Here is a 19,443-nt window from a genome sequence, read left to right as displayed (position 1 = left end):
TGTAGACCGATGGCCTAACCACGATGCCACCGAGGCCGGTCGTTCCAACCAGTGCACCACAATTGGTCAAAGGCCATGGTATGTGCTTTCCTGTCTGTGGGAAAGAGCATATAAAAGTTCCCTTGCTGCATTAGGAAAATAAATAAGTTCCAAGACATATAGCTTCCTTTTTTTCATTCGGTGGACAGATAAAAAATGCGCCAAATTTCCTTCATTCAAACTGCACACCTTTTTCCCTTTGGCATTAATCCTACGGGACATTCCAAATTCCATAGCACCCAAACCAATCCTCTGCCTGCTACCGACCCTGGTCGGCCTATTGGTGCTCTCTTGTACCTGCCAGTGCAGGCAGTCCCTTCTCCCACCCACCCCAACCTATTTTCTGTCCTGGATGGAGGAGCCGGCTGAGGACAGCACCTGTGCCCATGACAGGTATGTGCTAAAACAGCCTGCTCTGAATGTGCACGTTAATCCCTATAATATAATATGACATAATGTAACGTAACGTAACATAACATTAGGGAAAATGTAGCAGGTTTTCTTTGATGACTACATGTCAGAATTACCAAATGTTTGTCATCTAATAGCCGATGATTAATTAATCAATGTGCTCTAGTGGTGTTGTTAAACAAAAACAAACTTAAAGTTTAACTATTATGACCAACAGTAGTCTAAAAATATTTTAAAAATTTTCATAATCTACTGGATACTGTAATACATAATGCACTAGCCAAAACTTCGATGAGGTCTGGTGACTTTCTCAAATATTTGTTGAACACTGCTTAATATGTATGAATCTATATACAGTGAAACCTGTCTAAACCGGATCACACCAGGGACCTAATATGTATACAATTTAGACAGGATCCAGTGTTTAGAGGGTCACGTTTTAGAATTTCCAAAAATTAGGACCATAAAACCTGGCATGTTTAAAAAAAAAAAAAAAATCAAGTTTATCAGGGTTCAGTTTAGACAGGTTTCACTGTACACTTATCATTAATTACATGTAGTATGATGTACAGAAAAATGTATGTATCAGACATTCTTGACTAACATTTTCAGCCAATGAACATAACTGGTAAGTCAGGCTGGCAAAGTCAGGCTTTACTGCATAACTACATGTTATTGAAATGTACAATAATTAGTCATGATGCTGGCTCATAATATGATGACACACATTTTCTTATCTCTGTTTTTTTTTAAAATTTCTCATGGCACAGTTGATACTTATTTCCTTTAAGGAAGTAAAATAAGTTTGATGTATAAATGTACAGTAATGCAGCCCTCTACATGACATGACTAATGACTTTGTATAAAATGTCTAGCTTTTGATGGGAGAGACATTGCAAAATATACAGAGAAATAATTAAATGTTAACTAATATATTACATGTAAATTTATAACTCTGGGAATTAATTGTGCTCAGGGAACATTTTGTTTTCAAAATCTTGATCAGCGATATTGCTCTAGTCAATTAAAAATTGATTAGCATCTACTGTTTAATGTTTTAAAATTGTGTAGCGATATCTGAAACTTGTGTAGCGTATCACAAAGCAATACTGAACAAAATGTTCCCCGATGTCACATAAATAATAGTTTATTGATATATATTGATGAAGCCCTCTTCGTGCCCTCAGTGTTTTATTTAACTTATAATTTACAGGGCTAGCTCTGGGAATATAGCAGAAAATTTCGCCAAATTATCTACTAAACTTCAAAAATGGCAGAAACTCAGTTATTTTCTAACAAAATATCAATTATGTCATGAAATTATTTTGCCATATTAAAATAAAATTCGCCAATTGTTTTTGAAATTTGCAATTTGCAAATTTGGTGAGTGCCAGAGATAACCATGATTTACATGTATAATTTGCTTCAATCTGAATGGCAAACTTATTATCATGTTTAAAATCATATCTTAAGTTAAAGGTAGTTTGTTTTGTTTAACGACACTACTGGAGCACATTGATTACTTAATCATCGGCTATCAGATGTCAAATATTTGGTAATTCTGACATGTAGTCATCAGAGAAAACCCATTACAGTACATTTTTTCTAATGCAACAAGGGATCTTTCTTATGCACTTTCCCACAGACCGAAAAGCACATACCACTGCCTTTGACCAGTTGTGGTGTGCTGGTTGGAATGAGGAGAAAAAACAAATCAGTTGAATGGATTTACCGAGGTGGTTCGATCCTGTGACTTAAAATTAAGCACCTCAACTCCACCGACTGAGCTACATCCTGCCCCCCCCCCCCCCACCACCCACCAAATCATATCTCTGCGCAAGGCTACATGCAAGTCAGAAGGAATCTGATATTTTCACAGTATGTTGCCTTTTATGTCTCGCCTTTATGAAGTAAAAAGATGAGAAATAGGTATTACCTTTTCAATGGTGGTGGGTGGTGTCAACTTTTGCTTTAAAATTTTGCATGTAGATCAGTTTCTTACCAACTAAAGTATAATTCATGGGTCATTGAAACTTGGTATATAGTCACACCTATGGATAGGGGTTCATACCAGTGCACCAAAATAAGTTTATGGCAGGCGAGACATTTAAAGCCTGGTGCAAATAAGACTTAATTTTCTCGTCTCCAGTATAATTCAGTTTCTGAAAATGACTATTAATGTTATATTGATGGTTCTTTGTTGTCAATTAATTTGTGTGTACCCAATTGATATATGTTTAAAATTTCAGACAAATCACACTAACGGAAGTAACGATACCTAGCAACAAAGTTGACAAAACCTGTGAAAAACGGCAACTTTATGCGTGACGAGCATATTTTATAAAAACTACAATTCCTTAAGTGAATATGATATATGCTTACATAGAGTAATTACCGCAAAATTTGTAATCGCAAAAATCAATTGAAAATAAGATTTCTGTGGTACATGTTCGAAAATTGGGTAATTGTCTCCAAAAAAAACTTTTTTCCCATTTTACTTGTTTCTGCATGAATAGAAATTAAGGTAAATCAGTTATTTGTGCCTAATATGAGTAATTTCATAACAAATGTAGTGATAATGTAAATAACTAGTGTAGTTTATCCTGTCTATGGGTGGGGGGAAATAAAATTGTCAATCGGTCCCACTTGATGTCGTCACTATCGGGGGGGGGGGGGGAAGAAACGAATAAAAAAAAAATTAAATTTAAAAAGCGATATTTGCCAAATAGTGTGTGGGTTTTTTTAATCATAGTAATATTTGTATAGTTTTATCTTGAATCATGAATGCGAAACGATAAACATGAAAACATGAAGAATTTTATTTTAATCACACAATAATGATCAGTGAAAAACCCCACAAATTGTATATATTTTACATAATAGAATAAATAATATAAAAAAGGAATAAAAGTTATGAATTTTAATTCCCATATATGTATAAAAAGTATGAGTATTCAGTACTGTGTCCTGAAAATTAATAAAAGATGGCACCGTTGGAAGCGTTTGACAGCCTAAGCTACCACACGTTTAGACAAAGAGAGTAATAACGTAATCACTGATTGGATGAAATTTGACCTCTACTGGCTCTTGAGATAACAGTACATGTAGCTGTTCTGCTTACTCCCACTTGTTAAAAAAAAAGGTGGAAATCTTTTGTTAATTTTAAAATCCTTTATAATTATTGGATACACTACATTGAACAGTCAACAATAAATACATTTATAGATTATTTCATTATATTTTATGCTATTTTAAGCAGTTTGTATTGCACAAAAGCCTCTTGCTTCAGACTGGGACACTCGACCCGACAGAGCTCCGTACACAGGTGTTGACAGGTGTTGATTGTAACCATTTGCAAATTCTTTGTTTTAATTGGAGTGTAATACCTTGATGGCTTTCTAAACCAAGAATGATGCTATCGTTAACGTCTGTTTAATCTCTTGACCGGCTCAGCAACTTTGATAAATGTCTAGCCTAGTGGCAGTCGATTGACACTACTGTAGGTCCAACTTCAATGACTGGCGATATACTTAGGCAGACTTTAAAATCACAAATGTCTGAAACACCAGCCATATTGACCACTATTTATTTATTATCTTAAATCATGCACGAGATACCGATGTCTGGGCTGGCCGGTCCACTTGACCGATAGGAATTTGTTCCAATAATAAAAATGGACAGGTGCTTCGGACCGACAAGAATGACAAAAGTGGGACCGGCAAACGCGCGTTTTTCAAAAATAATTTCGGTCTCAGAGATCGAGAATCGGTCCCAGACCGGTAAAAAATGGCTTTTCCCCACCCCTGCTACTCGCATCCCTTGGTAGCATGTAACACCTGTCCCAACCATAATGGTGGTGGTTCTTCCTTATATATTGTTGTGTAGAATACTATATAGTTACACTATTCATCCAATTCTCTTGAACACATTTCCTTAACCCATTATTATTATTTTCTCTTACAGTGGGCTTAATTCTCAAAGACAGTTCCAGACTAAGGACCCAAAACTACCGGGGTAGTGGTGTCCCAACCATAACGCTTCTGTCCCAACCATAACGGCAACAATATAGATTATTTTTTAGCAATAATATCACTTTACATGTCTCTAAAAGCTACCAAATTTAATAGCAGTGAATGTTTCAAACATGTTTTTATGTCATAAGAAGATTATAATGTACATTTTTTTATACTTGATTATAATATTGATATTAGTGTCTGAATTGTGTTAAATCACAGAAAATATTTCATTCAAAGGAATTTATTACTATATAACATTGCTTCTGTCCCAACCATAACGGCAACAATATACACTATATAACATTGCTTCTGTCCCAACCATAACGGCAACAAAATAGATTATTTTTTTGCAATAATATCACTTTACATGTCTCTAAAAGCTACCAAATTTAATAGCAGTGAATGTTTCAAACATGTTTTTATGTCATAAGAAGATTATAATGTACAATATTTTTTTACTCGATCATAATATTGATATTAGTGTCTGAATTGTGTTGAATCACAGAAAATATTTCATTCAAAGGAATTTATTACTATATAACATTGTATAATAAGTTATAGGACATAAACAATGCAAATAATACAGGTATTTTCTAGAAAATGTGTATTATGAGCACTTCCTTTGAAGCTACAGTTTGTTGTTTAGTATTGTGTCCCAACCATAATGGTCCAGGGTAACGCTAAGGATGTGGGCATTTGAGTGGCAATGTATGGCCAATCATAGATTAAATGGACACTGTTGGTGTTTGATTGAATAGTTAAGCTGTTTTATACTTCAAGTGCACATGCATTACAAGTATGTGGGTATCCAATACATATTTAGATTTATTGACAAAATTCAGTTTATGTTCAATCATTTGTAAATATTTTCATTGAAAGCACCAAATATTTGATGTATCAAGGTTATGCATTCTAAAATTCATTCAAATGAGGTACCAAACATTATTTAGTGAATAATATGTGTATATGCTACAAAACATGAATTGTGAACAATTCTTTTGACGCTACAGTTTGTTGTTTATTATTATGTCCCAACCATAATGGTCCAGGGTAACGCTAAGGATGTGGGCATTTGAGTGGCAATGTATGGCCAATTATAAATTAAATGGACACTAAGTACATAATTGAGTAACTTTGTGCTATTTTTATGTTGTCTGGGTATTTAGTTCTGTGAAAGTTTAACTGTCTTTCATTTGATATTTTGGGAGGTGTCCAAAACGTCACAGTTCTTTGAAATAACACTTCTATGATTACATTTATGTGAGTTTTTAGGAAGCTAAGATTTTTTAAGATGATTATCATATTAATGTATTATATGTTTTTATGATAACAGTAATAAAATGTCAACTATTAAATGTTAATTTGTTCAAATTGTTATTGTAATGTAACGCATTTGTCCCAACCATAACAGTGAAATCCTATTCAGAGTGAAATATTCAAGAGCTTATATTCATGCACTTACAAGAGATATCTTCTTCATATTTTCAGGAAGTTAAGTAAGCATGTCCAGAATTATAGTCAAGACATTTTTACTAATTAAATATGTGCCTTGTTATTGAATTTTTTTTTCCATAATTCCAGTTTCTGAAAATAAATATAATTTTCTATGTAAAATGTCAATATTTTTTTTATCAGCAACCATTTATAGATGTATAGATGTTTATAAAATTGCATTAGGTCCATGCCAACATATCAACACCAAAAAACCTTAAAGATAATAAATAAAACTTGTATTATTAACTGGTCAGAATATTACAATGAAATTATGAAAAGGTGGCCATTGTATTCAAAATAGATACAAATTTCCCTAGTCCTATACATCTTAGCCACAAAATTTATTTTTGTCATCAAAATATATACTATTCCCCTGTTGAAATTGCTGAAAATCTGACTTTTTGTTAAAGTTGAATGTTTGGTCAAATGTCACACTCTATTTGCACCAGGCCTTAAGTCAATGGAATTCTTGTTTTGTGTTTTTTTGTAGTCGTAAAGTGGCAACTGAAGTTTTGAATTTAGATCTTCCCCCCGAGAAAAGATGGATGAAAATTGCTGGTCAACACAAGGATGGGGTTAGAATAAATTTAATATATTTGTAGCCTATGTATCTTATTGATCTTATTATCATTAGAGTTCAAATATTTAATGTTTATTCAACATTATATAATTTGTATATGTATTTGTTGATATTACTTAATAATATATAATTGATGAGCTATAATTGCTTAAAGTTAAATCAAGAATTGAAATGAATATACATGCACATAAATACATATGTACATACATGCATATACAAACATACACACTCAGGGCCAGCTATGGGTGAGAAGAAAAATTCACCCAATTTTATGAAACTTCAAAAAACTGTTATTTTCTAACAAAATATCAATTATTACATGAAATTATTTTGCACAATAAAATGAAATTTGTTTTTAAAATTTGCAATTGGTGAATTTGGCCAGTGCAAGAGCCAATCCTGAACATCTTAGGTTATGCATGTATGGAAAACCAATTTACTTACATGTGCAAGTATTATTTGATTGCAGATAAAGAACCTGTTAAGATTACTGAAAGAGTTTATCAAAGACTGGGATAATTCCACAAAGATCATTGACTGGGTCGACAAGAATGTGGTATGGTTATAATATTAATTAATTAATGTATGTTCTATTACATTAGAGTCGGTCTACGAAAACAGTCAATTGGCCAACCGATTGAAAGATGCTTAATCAAATAGCTAATACTAACTGAACCAGAACACTATCCTGGCCATATAACTTGGCTATCTGGATTGTCTGTCCAGCATATAGATAGACCTTGACAGGAAATATAGAGTCTTATAATTAACAGCAAGGGGTCTTTTATATGAATGTTTCCCAAGGGCATTTTATCATATAGAAATTGTGGAGATGAAGACAGGGGTGGGATATACTTTTAGCTCAGCCCTAGATGCCCCATGACTGGTACATCAAAGGCCTTGGTATGTACTATCCTGTTTATGAGAAAGTGCTGCTTTATTATTAAGAATAGCTTATGGCAGCAGTGAGTTTCCTCTCTCTCTCTCTCTTGACCAAATGTCTAAATAGCCATATATGTATTTGTTGGACACTCATTAACCATAGTTTAAAATGTGCTGAGGTGTTGTCAAACAAATTTTATAAAATTATTTTCCTTTTGTTTCCATGGGTAGACTAAAAAATAGGACAAATCGGTATAGATATTGTTAGGTTTTCAGTATGCATATTATAAGTGATCTTTGTTACTTTGTTTTAATTAAAAAAATTAAAAAATTCTAGTTAATCATTTTATGTAATTTGTTTTCAGGGACAGCTAGACAAAACACTGCCTTATCCCTTTGGTGGGGAGATTAAAGGTATTGCAGATGCAACTGGACTGAACCTTGGTAGGTTGTCTCCCTTATTTACTCATTATGTATCAGTATGTCTGTTTAAGGATTTAACAATAAAAACAAATTGTAAACTTGATAACTGTTAATAACCTATAATGTTCACAAGGTGTGTATTGTTGTCTTGTATATACGAAGTAAAACAAGATCAATGAAGGCTGCAACTTTTACATTAATTTTTTCGCGTTTACATCAGTGTCTCATAAACTCTTAGTGCTAGGTTTTATAGTTGCACCTATGGATGTTCATCACAGTGCACCGAAATTGTTTAAAGGGACAGACCCTAGTTTTTAACACTTGAGGCATATTTATCACCTAGACCCTAGTTTCAACCCGTAAAAAGGGACACTAAGTTTGGTTAATTTAAAAACCTGTAACAAATTTGGATACAACAGAGTGAAACAAGATTCTGTGACATTGAAATACCCTTAAAAATAAGACTAAAATGTGACTCCATAACCGTTATTTCTCATACACATGTGCATTTTTAAAAATATGAAAAATGCAGTTTGTGGTATTAGAAACACTAGGATGACCAGAAACACTTTGGCTGTATGGAAATGGATAATCTAAACAATAAAATATAAGTAATGTTTGATTTTAGTGATCATAAATGGCTCTAATAGTGAGAAATATGCTGTAGTGTTTAAAAACTAGGGTTTGTCTCTTTAAGGTGGATGAGGTATTAAATTCCTCGGAATTCTTGTTTGGTAACATGCACATGGGTTAGTAGACCCGTTGCTTATTTCGATACCTGGTTTGACAATGAAGTGCTCCAGTTATTGTCTCGTTTTGCTGGGCCGTCTATACAGGTCAGTGTATGAAGGAAGGAAGGACATGTTTTATTTAATGATACACTCAACACATTTTATTTATGGTTATATGGCGTCAGACATATGGTTAAGGACCATACAGATGTTGAGAGAGGAAATCCACTGTTGCCACCTTATGGTCTACTCTTTTCAATTAGCAGCAAGGGATCTTTTATATGCATCATCCCACAGACTGCCTTTGATATGCCAGTCGTGGTGCACTGGCTGGTTCGAGAAATAGCCCAATGATGTCGGTGTATGAAGGCAGAAGTATGATAAAATGAAATAATGAAATATAATGAGAAAATGTAAAGAGATCCTAAAGTGGATGGTTGTACATGTTGTAATAGTGAGAATTTGTTTTGTGTTTTCAGGGGAAGTGGTTCTATTTAACCTTTTCTATGAGTTCTTCACTGTATGCACTTCCATTGTGGCAGAAGACCCTAGTGGTGAGTGATTGTTGATGGGTACTTAAACATGTGTTAAGAACAAAATTCACTATGAAACCAGCCAACAATGACATTTATTCATGAGCAGATGGACTTTATGTATAAGTTCGGGGGGAGGGGGAGTACATAATGAATCGGGTCACAATAATACAGGATCCTTGGCTTTTAAACTAAAAAACTGCATTTTTAAAGTTAAAAGCACACTTTTTCTCATTTTTCCAGATGGCAGATTCTCTACCCTACCATCTGCCCCTTATAGGTATGACCCTGATATGCAAGTACTAAATACAGAAGGGACATAACTAAAGACCTCTTTACTTACAAGTGATGCAAAGTGTCCTGTTTAATAGGTTTGAGTGTAATATGCTGAAAACTGTATTGTTCATCCTAATAAATGTAGTCAAGAAAAATAATGACTAGCTTTAATCATGCATCTCTGAAATTCATGAAAATATTTGAGGTATAACTTTATACTAGATAGTAATTTTTAACATTTCACATTTTATTTTTATTTTGGCTTTTATTTACAATACATAAACACACATCACTGTAATGTTTATTCCAATCAGGCAAGCTGTTTCATGCAAGAAATCTGGATTTTGGACTCTTCATGGGGTGAGTTAAAAAATAAACAAGAATGTTTGGTAATTGTGTTAACAATTAGTTAAATTTTAAACTATATGTTACAAGTGTGTTGTGTGGTATTATGTGTGTGTGTGCTTTGGCATTGAGAGATCTTAGTTTTTGAATCTTGTAACATTTTTAGCACATTAAACAAGGACAACATGCTATGAAATATCATACTTGCCACTTGCCATAATTTTTTTTTTTAAATGTTATGTTGAGTTATTGGAAGCCAGATAAACCTGTGACTTGCTGCCACATATAATGACCATTAGCTACTTCATGAAGCAGATACAAAAATAACTTTATCATTTCATTACCATCATTGTCTTAAAGTTAAATATTTAAAAAGTACTGTAACCAGAGATACATGTAGGGGAGATAACCCTTTTTGGACATTTATTTTTACTTCTTCAGTTTTTAATTTCAAATTAGTTTTCAAATGAAGCTTCATTTTTAATTGTTTTTAATTTTTTTAAACCAGATGGAATATTAAGAATCACACGTGGATCATAACAGAGGCCCTTCGACCTCTCGTGATAAATGTGGACTATCAGCGTGGTGGGAAGACTGTGTTTAAAGCTGTTCATTTCGCAGGATACGTCGGTGTTTTGACAGGAGTCAGACCTGTACGTTCTGTAGTATTTAGCAAAGTGTATATTCCAACACATACTGTGGATTTGCTGTATAAAAATATTAAGATTTATCTGTTTGTAGAATATACCTAATATTCTACAAACATAAATCTTAATATTTTTATACAGCAATGTATGTTGGTTGTGTTTCATGTTTTATGTTTCATGTTGGTTTGCTTGTCAGTTTAAAAGCTGCTGGTTGATTTAATAACAAAAACTAAATAATTTTGAAATTTAATATTTAAAAAAATAATTTATAAAATAAACTAATGAATGCATTGTCCTTGTTAATTAATCTAATTGTGAATTCAATAAGAGTCATTTATTTCATTGTTAATTAACAACTAATATAGATCATTTATATTTATATTCTTTTTTTCTGCATTATTTTTCAGAAACTGTTCACTCTAAGTATGAATGAAAGATTTAACATTGATGGAGGATACATAGGTAACTTAATATTCTCATCCCCTAAGGTCTATTTCAGAGTTGATCACATGTTGTTATATGACCATTACAAACAAAATAAAATTTAATTTAAACCCAGCATACATAGAGAATATTGTGTAGCAGACCCGTTAGGGATACAATAATACTCATTGTGCCTCCTGCCTCCCTATGTGATCAATTTTGGAACAGCCCTCTTATAAAAATAGTTAAACCTGCGTTATCGTTTCCTGTCCTGGACGGAGGAGCTGGTGAAAGTTGACAGCTGCACCCATGACAGCCGTGTGCTACAACAGCTTGTTCTGAATTTGCAAGTTAAAACCTATGACTTATGTGTCAAAATTACCTTCAAGAAATTACACAACATTTTCTATTTGGCCTTTTTTTTCTTTTTCTTTTTTTAATAATAATATCTATTTGGGTTTAATGCTACAGAACATTTGCAAATTCAATAGCATCAAAACCAACCCTCGCGCGCTACCGACCCTGGTTGGGCTGCTTATGCTCCCTTGCCAGCGTGGGCGATCCCCTCTCCCACCCACCCCAAACCTTTTCCTGTCCTGGACAAAGGAGCCGTCAAAAGTCGACACCTGTGCCCATGACGGGCGTGTGCTATAATTGCTTGTTCTGAATGTGCACGTTAAAACCTATGACCTGACTTGACCTCGTTATCTTTTTATACAAGTGGCTTGTTAAAGCTGGTTAATTTATACTAAATTAGATATTTGGCTGAAAAGTAGGTTGATTTGTTGAGACAGGTGGCTGCTAAATACAGGTTTCTTGTGCAAGTTTGACTGTAAATAAATATAAAAAAGAAGAATCCAAGTTTTTGTAATGCTAGTGTCAGACTACCAACTGCCAGCACAAAGTTGGTCAAATGTCTGCTCACACGACTTCTACAACTGTCCAGTTGCTAATATGAGCTCTCTTACAACTTGATTCTTGTATAACCCATTAGTTGTTAATCACAGCGCACCCGTCGTAAGTGAGGAGTTACAATGCTATTATAGAGTTGGCCAACTTCGTCATGACAGTTGACAGTCTAAGCCTAGCATACAGTTTAACCATCCTTTATAATAGTTGATTTGCCATAACCCATTCCAACATTTCATTTAGAAATGCTCATTTACATATTATTTTAAAATACTGTATTTAGAAAAATGTATCAGAAAATAGAACAAGAAATGATGTTTGGTTGATTTTATTGTGTGTATATCAATGTATGACAAACTATTTTAGCTTAAAGATTGATCAACATGTGTTTGCTTGCAGGTATTTTGGAGTGGATACTTGGTGAGCGTGATCAGATGTGGATGGGTTTCCTGACACGGATTGTCATGGAGAATGCCACAAGTTATACAGATGCGGAGAAGAGACTGTCGAACACAAAGATGCTGGCACCAGCCTACTTCATTTTAGGAGGACTCAAATCTGGAGAGGTATCACTAACAACTTAGGACCAAATTTACAAAACTTATTTTTGACTTACACCTGTGTAACTAACTACATGCATCTACAATGTTTAAACATCTGTGTTTAAGAAAAACAGACTTCCTAAATTCGGCACTTAGTATTTGAGAACCATGTTTTTTCAGCAGATCCACCATGAATAAAATACTGATTACGGTGTATCTCTCTCTTCTCTCAAGTAGTTCATACCATGCTGGAACAGCTCTGAGCAAGGTGCTAGAGTAAAAGTAAATCATCTGTCTTCTTCAGAGCCAGGTCAGGCCTGTCATAGGGTTTAATGTGCATATTCAGAAGAAGCTGTTGTAGCGCATGCCTGTCATCCAGGACAGAAAAGGGTTGCGGGGAAGAAGAGCCATAATTCTCTGGTTCTTTATTTCTAGGGTAGTGTGGAGACAGCTCTGAGCTTAGTGTTACCATTATAATAGCCACTGATTACAACAATGTGCTAGAGTGACAGTGAAGAGTCTGTATTCTACTGAGTTGTATATCTCTGGTTCTCTATTTCTAGGTTAGCGTGGAGACGGCTCTGAGCTCAGTGTTACTATTATAATAGCCACTGATTACAACAATGTGCTAGAGTGACAGTGAAGAGTCTGTATTCTACTGAGTTGTATATCTCTGGTTCTCTATTTCTAGGTTAGCGTGGAGACGGCTCTGAGCTCAGTGTTACTATTATAATAGCCACTGATTACAACAATGTGCTAGAGTGACAGTGAAGAGTCTGTATTCTACTGAGTGGTATATCTCTGGTTCTCTATTTCTAGGTTAGCGTGGAGACAGCTCTGAGCTTAGTGTTACCATTATAATAGCAACTGATTACAACAATGTGCTAGAGTGACAGTGACGAGTCTGTGTTCTACTGAGTGGTATATCTCTGGTTCTCTATTTCTAGGGTAGCGTGATCACCCGATCCCGGGAGGCGTCTCTGTATTTCTGGCAGATGAAAGATGCTGGGGGCTGGTACATCTTGGAGACCAACTATGACCACTGGAAGAATCCACTTATTGTGGACGACCGACGTCGGCCAGCAAACAAGTGCATGAAGGAGATGACACAGAAGGTACACATTCGGGGATGCACTCCAACAGATTTGTGTTGATGCAAGCACTTTGTGACAGTACATTACTGGTTTAGTTTTTTGGCTTTTAAAGTGACAGACCACAGCTTTTAAACACTGCGACATATTGTTTACTATTATAAGCCATTTTTGATAATTTAAATTAGAAGTACTTAGATTTTATTATTTAGAATATTCCTGTTCGCACACCTGATGTGGTTCTGGTCATTCAAATTTTTGTAATACCCCAAATTGTATTATTAATTCTTTTTTTTTTTACAGATATTACTAAGCTAATAGCAACTGAAATTTTGTCTACAGTAGCAAGTGTTCCTTAATTTCTTTCTCTCAGTATATTACAGTATATTAATTTATAGGTACAGACACTAGTTTCAGCTTGTAAAAATGGACACTAAGTTTAGTTAATCTACTATGCACTTAAGGTGATCTTAGCTCTAAAATCGCTTTGTAAAACAGGGTCCTGCAATACATTTGAAGTTGATGGGGATCTCAAATGTCCTAATTTTCCACCTCTCATCTTATGCTGTTTTATTTCCAGCAGGTCAAATTTTTCTTTTCGCCTGCTATTAATAAAAAATAACAGCAGGCCATATTTTACTTCCTATTTCAAGCCATGTGTATATATGTCTGTTAACATACATGTATGTAATATTAATTAAAAATTATCGGTTTAGTCACAAATACACTTGTATGTTCAGATGGTCAAAATACATATTTTATCATTTGGGCAATGAAAGTAATTTCATAAAACTAAACCTCTAATCCAAACACCATCAATGTCGAGACTTATTTTATGATTTAATGACGAGATTTATTTTATGATTCAATGGTGAGATTTATTTTATGATTCAATGGCGAGACTTATTTTATGATTCAATGGCGATATCTGATGAGGACCATGAATTGTTTCTAAATGACTTAATAATATTCTATATTTTCTTTTCAATGTTACGTGACCTCTAACTTATGGCACATGTATCTTTTTATAGGGAGTTTCTTTTGGAGGTATATTTGACGTCTTGTCTACAAAACCTGTTTTAAATAAGGTGAGTAATAACCACTTCAAAATGTTTTTAGCTAGATATTATGTAGTGATCTTCTACACATAATGTCAAGATAGGTTGCAAATTCATAGTTGTCTGTGTATGTTACAGTCAGTGTCTAAACTCATGTCTGAAATTTTCAATGAATTAGTAAATTGATTATCGTATATCGCTGTCTATTAGCTGACTGTGGATAGGCCGACACCTTAGTTTGCCCCTTGGCACAAAAAGATTTGTATGATGTATTACCCGACTCGACTTTTATGTAGTTAATGCTAATCTCGTGCAACAGTCAATTGCAGACATTTGTTTTGGTGAACCGATCAAAATGCAAATATTATTTTAATAAAGATTTCAGTATAGTAAAAAAAGAATAATGGTTTTAAAAAAATAATTCCCTATTGTGGGATAAGATTGTTATGTTCTTTTATTTCTACCTTCCTTGAATGAATCAATTCATGGTTAGGTTTTGGGGTTTTTAACAACACTACTCGAGCACACTGATTAATTATTCATCGGCTATTGGATGTCAGTCTAAGAGAGGAAACCCATTACATTACATTAGTAGCAAGGGATTTTTTATGTGCACCATCCCACAGACAGAATAGCACATACCATGGCCTTTAATATACCAATCATGGTGGATTGTTGAAAAGAGAAATAGCCCAATGGGCCCACCGATGGGGATTGATCCTAGACTGACAGAGCATCAGGCAAATATTTTACCACTGAACTACATCCAAAACCCCAATTGCTAGCTGATAATATAGTTTTGTTTTTATAAATATTATTTAGCACCTAAGGTAGATAAATGTCATGAACATTACCACTTCCATTATTTTTATAACAAAATGAAACTTTTTGGGTGTACATGGCTTCTAGATTATGGTAGCCCCACTCCCATGGCCGGTGATATTCAGTGTTGGGCTAGTAAATAACTACTATAATGGGAAAAAACCCTTGACAAATGCTGCATTTAAGTCTTATTTTGTAAATATGAATATCCTGCCACCTCTAACCACCCCCAATCTAAGGGGTTTTAAGCTCTATCGCCCTCTTTAGGTGACATATCTGATTATTACTATTAGTAAAATTGTATTTATTGAAAGTAGGGCTAGTGAATTTTTAATCATGGCTAGTAAATTTTTTAAATCACTGATCCCATGGCTAGTGGATTTATATAAAATTCTAGAATAAACAATTTGCAGAATAAACAAATGAGAGTAGGTAAACAAATGATCAGTTATGACCAATTAAATCAGCAATTGAGGACAAAATATTGGTGGACACCAAAGACTTAATGACCCTTCAGATCATGTCACAAATTTGGCACCAAATAGGGCCTACTTGTAAGAGATTGCCAAAATACTTTCCTTGTTTTCATCAAACAAACAAATGGACATTGGTATAGGACTTAATAGAGGCTGTTGAAAATAATGGGTTATGCCTAGAATGACAAATGGGTTTTCTTTAGTGTCATATTTTCATACTCACCAATATTTTATTGTGCTTTTAAAACATTTTTGGTCAACTCTGTGCTGCAATATTCGTTAATTCACTTAGGTCATTTACAAACAGCCTATATATTTCAATTCTATTTATAATTTACTGGGTGGGTTTTTGTGTGTTTTTGTGTTTGTTTGTGTCTGTCTGTCCTAATATTTCATAAGATCTCACTAGAAAGTTGTTTATTTCCAGTTGACAACATACGCTGCTTTAATGCAAGTCGACTCTGGTACATTGGAGACATGGTTGCAGTATTGTCCTGATCCATGCTATCCCTTCTAGAGGTTTCCATGGCAACATGACTCAGTAATACTGTGATAACAGGTTACAACATACTCAGGGGAAAATCATTTTAAGAAAAGATAGTCGAGGTTACAACAATACTCGGTTGGGGGGGGGGGGGGGGGATCAGTAAAAAAAAAAAGATAGTCAGTGAAGTGTTTTAGAGTATATTAAAATAACTTTTTGGGATATGGTAAACTTAACAAAACTTACATACATGTATTTATTTGTTTATTTATTAAGAGTTTAAATGCTGTTTCTTTATGTGACTAGTTTTAACATCTTACAATGAATGATGTCCTGAATCTATACTACTTGGATTGATCATAGAACATGTGCATGTTAAAGTTAAAAATAAATTAGATTTACCCACTCACTTTTTTTGGGGGTGGTGGGTGGGTGGGGTTGCAGATAAAAACAACAACAGATTACTAATGTATTGGCTTTATCCTGTTACGGATTGTGTGTTATTTCTGTTACATTCATCAGGGTATGAACCAAAAAAATCATCCTTAAACTGAATCGGCCGATGTTTTTTTTCTTAAAACCAGACATTCATGGAACCAAATAAATTGTCCAGTTTTCAGGGGTATACAACCCCACAAAAACTTTAACTGTACTTTGGCATTTGTTTCTGCTAGCATTCTATTCATAATCCGCCTTTTATATATGTCTGCTTTCTTAAGAATATATCCAACAAATGTCCCAATAACGATAAGATATTTTAATGTTTGTTTATATATTTTGATTTTTTTTTAATGATATTAAGTTTATCTATGAGTGGTAGTTCAATAAGGTGAATTGTTTCAGAACATTCCATGTTAAAAATACATCTAATCGCTGAAAATGTTTAAACATGAAATATTTTGAGGGTGATATGTTCATAAAGAACACTGATCTTTGGTTTTTGGTGCAAAGTGTATAATGCTATCATATACATCTAATGAATGAACATTTAACGACGCCCCAGAATTATGTTCTATACAACTAAAGACCAGGCCTCCCAGCCACTTGTACATATTAAAATATAGGAAATATAGGAATTTGCATACCAAAATATAGGAGTTTTATAGGAATTTTGAGGTCAAATATAGGAGTTTTATAGGAAAATTTGGACCAGTTATCATGATTATAGGCATTTTACACAGATTTTTAAAGACATTTACATTACTAATGGTATGTTCTTACCTTGCATATGTAAACAAGATACCATCTACTACCTCAACAAACAGGGTTGAAAATTAGTAGTCGCCCGGTTGCCCGTAGTGATCTTTATTGGCTATGGGCGACTATGAATTTCACAAAGGTAGTCCGTTGGGCAACCATTGATTTTATAGTCCGGCGAATATGGTACCAGGTGAAAAATTAACACACTGAAACTGAATGGAATGTGACAAAACGCACCGCTATTGTGGTGGCACGAACTACAGATCTGGCAACAGACAACATTATAGAACATGTTCTATATTTTGACAATGGCAGACTTACCAGACTCCACCTCAGCTTCTGAGATTTTGATCTGAGGCTTTAAAAAAATATAGCTCAAAATGTATTGCAAACACATCATGTTTTTGTTTTTTGAAGTTGTCGGATTAATGGACTGGATACGCCATAATTATTTAGTAGACCTACTTTTTGACATTCTTCAATGTTATGGTACAAATTAATCATATTTAATTATATTATTCTGAGACAAAATCAAATTTTAACATGTACTTTTAACTCAGACTAACAATGAAATGTTCCATTACTACATGGATTATTTTAAAAGTCAGTTAACTGGCATGTAGGCCTAAAGATAAAATTCATATAAAACATATTAATTTATTAAATTGTAAACCCATATCATCTGGGGTAAAACTTTCAGTGTAAATAAAAACAATATATATTTATAAAACAGCATAGGATAAATCCAACGTAATCTGAACAACAAAAACTGGAATATGAGATCAGGGTCGTATTTCTGCACAATGCAGAGTCGATTGGGTATTTGGCAAAATAGTGGATGATTCCATGAATCTTTATCTAGTGCCTCGTCTTTAGGAGGACAGTCACTCCCGAGGAGATCTTTTACTGGAGAGTTCTCCATATCGAACCACCTTTCACAGGTGCACAAAGAAGTCTGTCATTACCAGACTAATATACTAAAACAGTTCTACCTTTAGTCTCTTTGTATTGCATTATCGATTACTTCAGAGACAATACAAGTGAAGCTGCATACCTTGGCTGTTCTAGTATTTTGTTGTTTGTATCCCTGTATTAAAAATATTTAATCTGTATCATTTAATGGTAACTTTTAAAGTAACTTTTATTAACACTACTATTTTTTTCTCTCTTTAAATGTGATTTGAGTTAGTATGGGTTTAAAACTTAATATGTTAGTAATATGAATTTTAACTTTATTCGTTATGAAGTTACATGCCAATTCATCGGTTTCCTTTCTACGCAAATGGACTATATACATGGTTATTATTATACATGGTTATTATTCAACAAAGAACATTCTAATTTTGATTTTGGTTGTGCAGGTAAATTGGAGGGCTAGTTGAATTTAAGAAGGGCCAGTAAGATTTTTCTTCAACTGGCCCTGCTGGTGACCATGGTTTTCATGTTAATTTTCAACCCTGAACTCTTATATATACTAAGGCTTGCCAGCAGTCCATGCCAGTATCCAGGATAATATGAAAGTTGGTGCACATTCAAAGCATCTTCCGAATTTCTGACAGGCTGGCTGCCTTTCACTGCGAATATAACTCAGTAACATATTTTATTCATCAGCATTTTAGCAAAGCAATTGAGTCAAATATAGGAAATATAGGAGTTTTATAGGATCCTATAAAAAAATATAGGAAATATAGGTCTGGGAGGCCTGAAAGACACATTTAAACTTTTAAAATATTTGACACTTTGATGGCAATAGATGTACCAGTACATTCACAAAAAAAACTAGTCTTTGGTTTTTGGTGCAGAGTGTATACTACTGTGGGGTTCTTTTATTTGAGAGTCCATGACATAATTATGTATAATATTATTGTATTTGACATTCTGTTTGATGTATAAAAATGAAGTAATAAATTACTTCTGCGTTAACCTTGTTTTATAATAAAATCTATGTATATTTGATGGCAATGATACAAATATGTGATGCTTTGGTGTGTGTGTGTGTGTATATATATATTTACAAAAATAAAATGATAATAATGAAATAAATATTTATTAATTGTTTAA

At 33.8% G+C, this 19,443-nt stretch overlaps 1 protein-coding gene across 1 annotated transcript in view; it reads left to right on the top strand.

Annotated features, from left to right (window-relative positions):
• Nucleotides 1–19,443, top strand: part of LOC121374062 (acid ceramidase-like) — a 21,875-nt gene extending 2,432 nt beyond the window's left edge. The window contains exons 3-13 of the mRNA XM_041500959.1: nt 6,451–6,535; nt 7,010–7,096; nt 7,788–7,866; nt 9,056–9,130; nt 9,700–9,745; nt 10,239–10,383; nt 10,785–10,839; nt 12,109–12,275; nt 13,199–13,366; nt 14,374–14,430; nt 16,126–19,443. Of these exons, the coding sequence (XP_041356893.1) occupies nt 6,451–6,535; nt 7,010–7,096; nt 7,788–7,866; nt 9,056–9,130; nt 9,700–9,745; nt 10,239–10,383; nt 10,785–10,839; nt 12,109–12,275; nt 13,199–13,366; nt 14,374–14,430; nt 16,126–16,215 (1,054 nt within the window). The 3' untranslated portion in view covers nt 16,216–19,443. The remainder of the gene's footprint in view (nt 1–6,450; nt 6,536–7,009; nt 7,097–7,787; nt 7,867–9,055; nt 9,131–9,699; nt 9,746–10,238; nt 10,384–10,784; nt 10,840–12,108; nt 12,276–13,198; nt 13,367–14,373; nt 14,431–16,125) is intronic.

The sequence above is a fragment of the Gigantopelta aegis genome, chromosome 6, assembly GCF_016097555.1.
Source record: "Gigantopelta aegis isolate Gae_Host chromosome 6, Gae_host_genome, whole genome shotgun sequence".
Taxonomy (NCBI): domain Eukaryota; kingdom Metazoa; phylum Mollusca; class Gastropoda; order Neomphalida; family Peltospiridae; genus Gigantopelta; species Gigantopelta aegis.
Note: the sequence above shows the minus strand (reverse complement) of the source record. Positions and strands in the feature narration are given on the sequence as shown.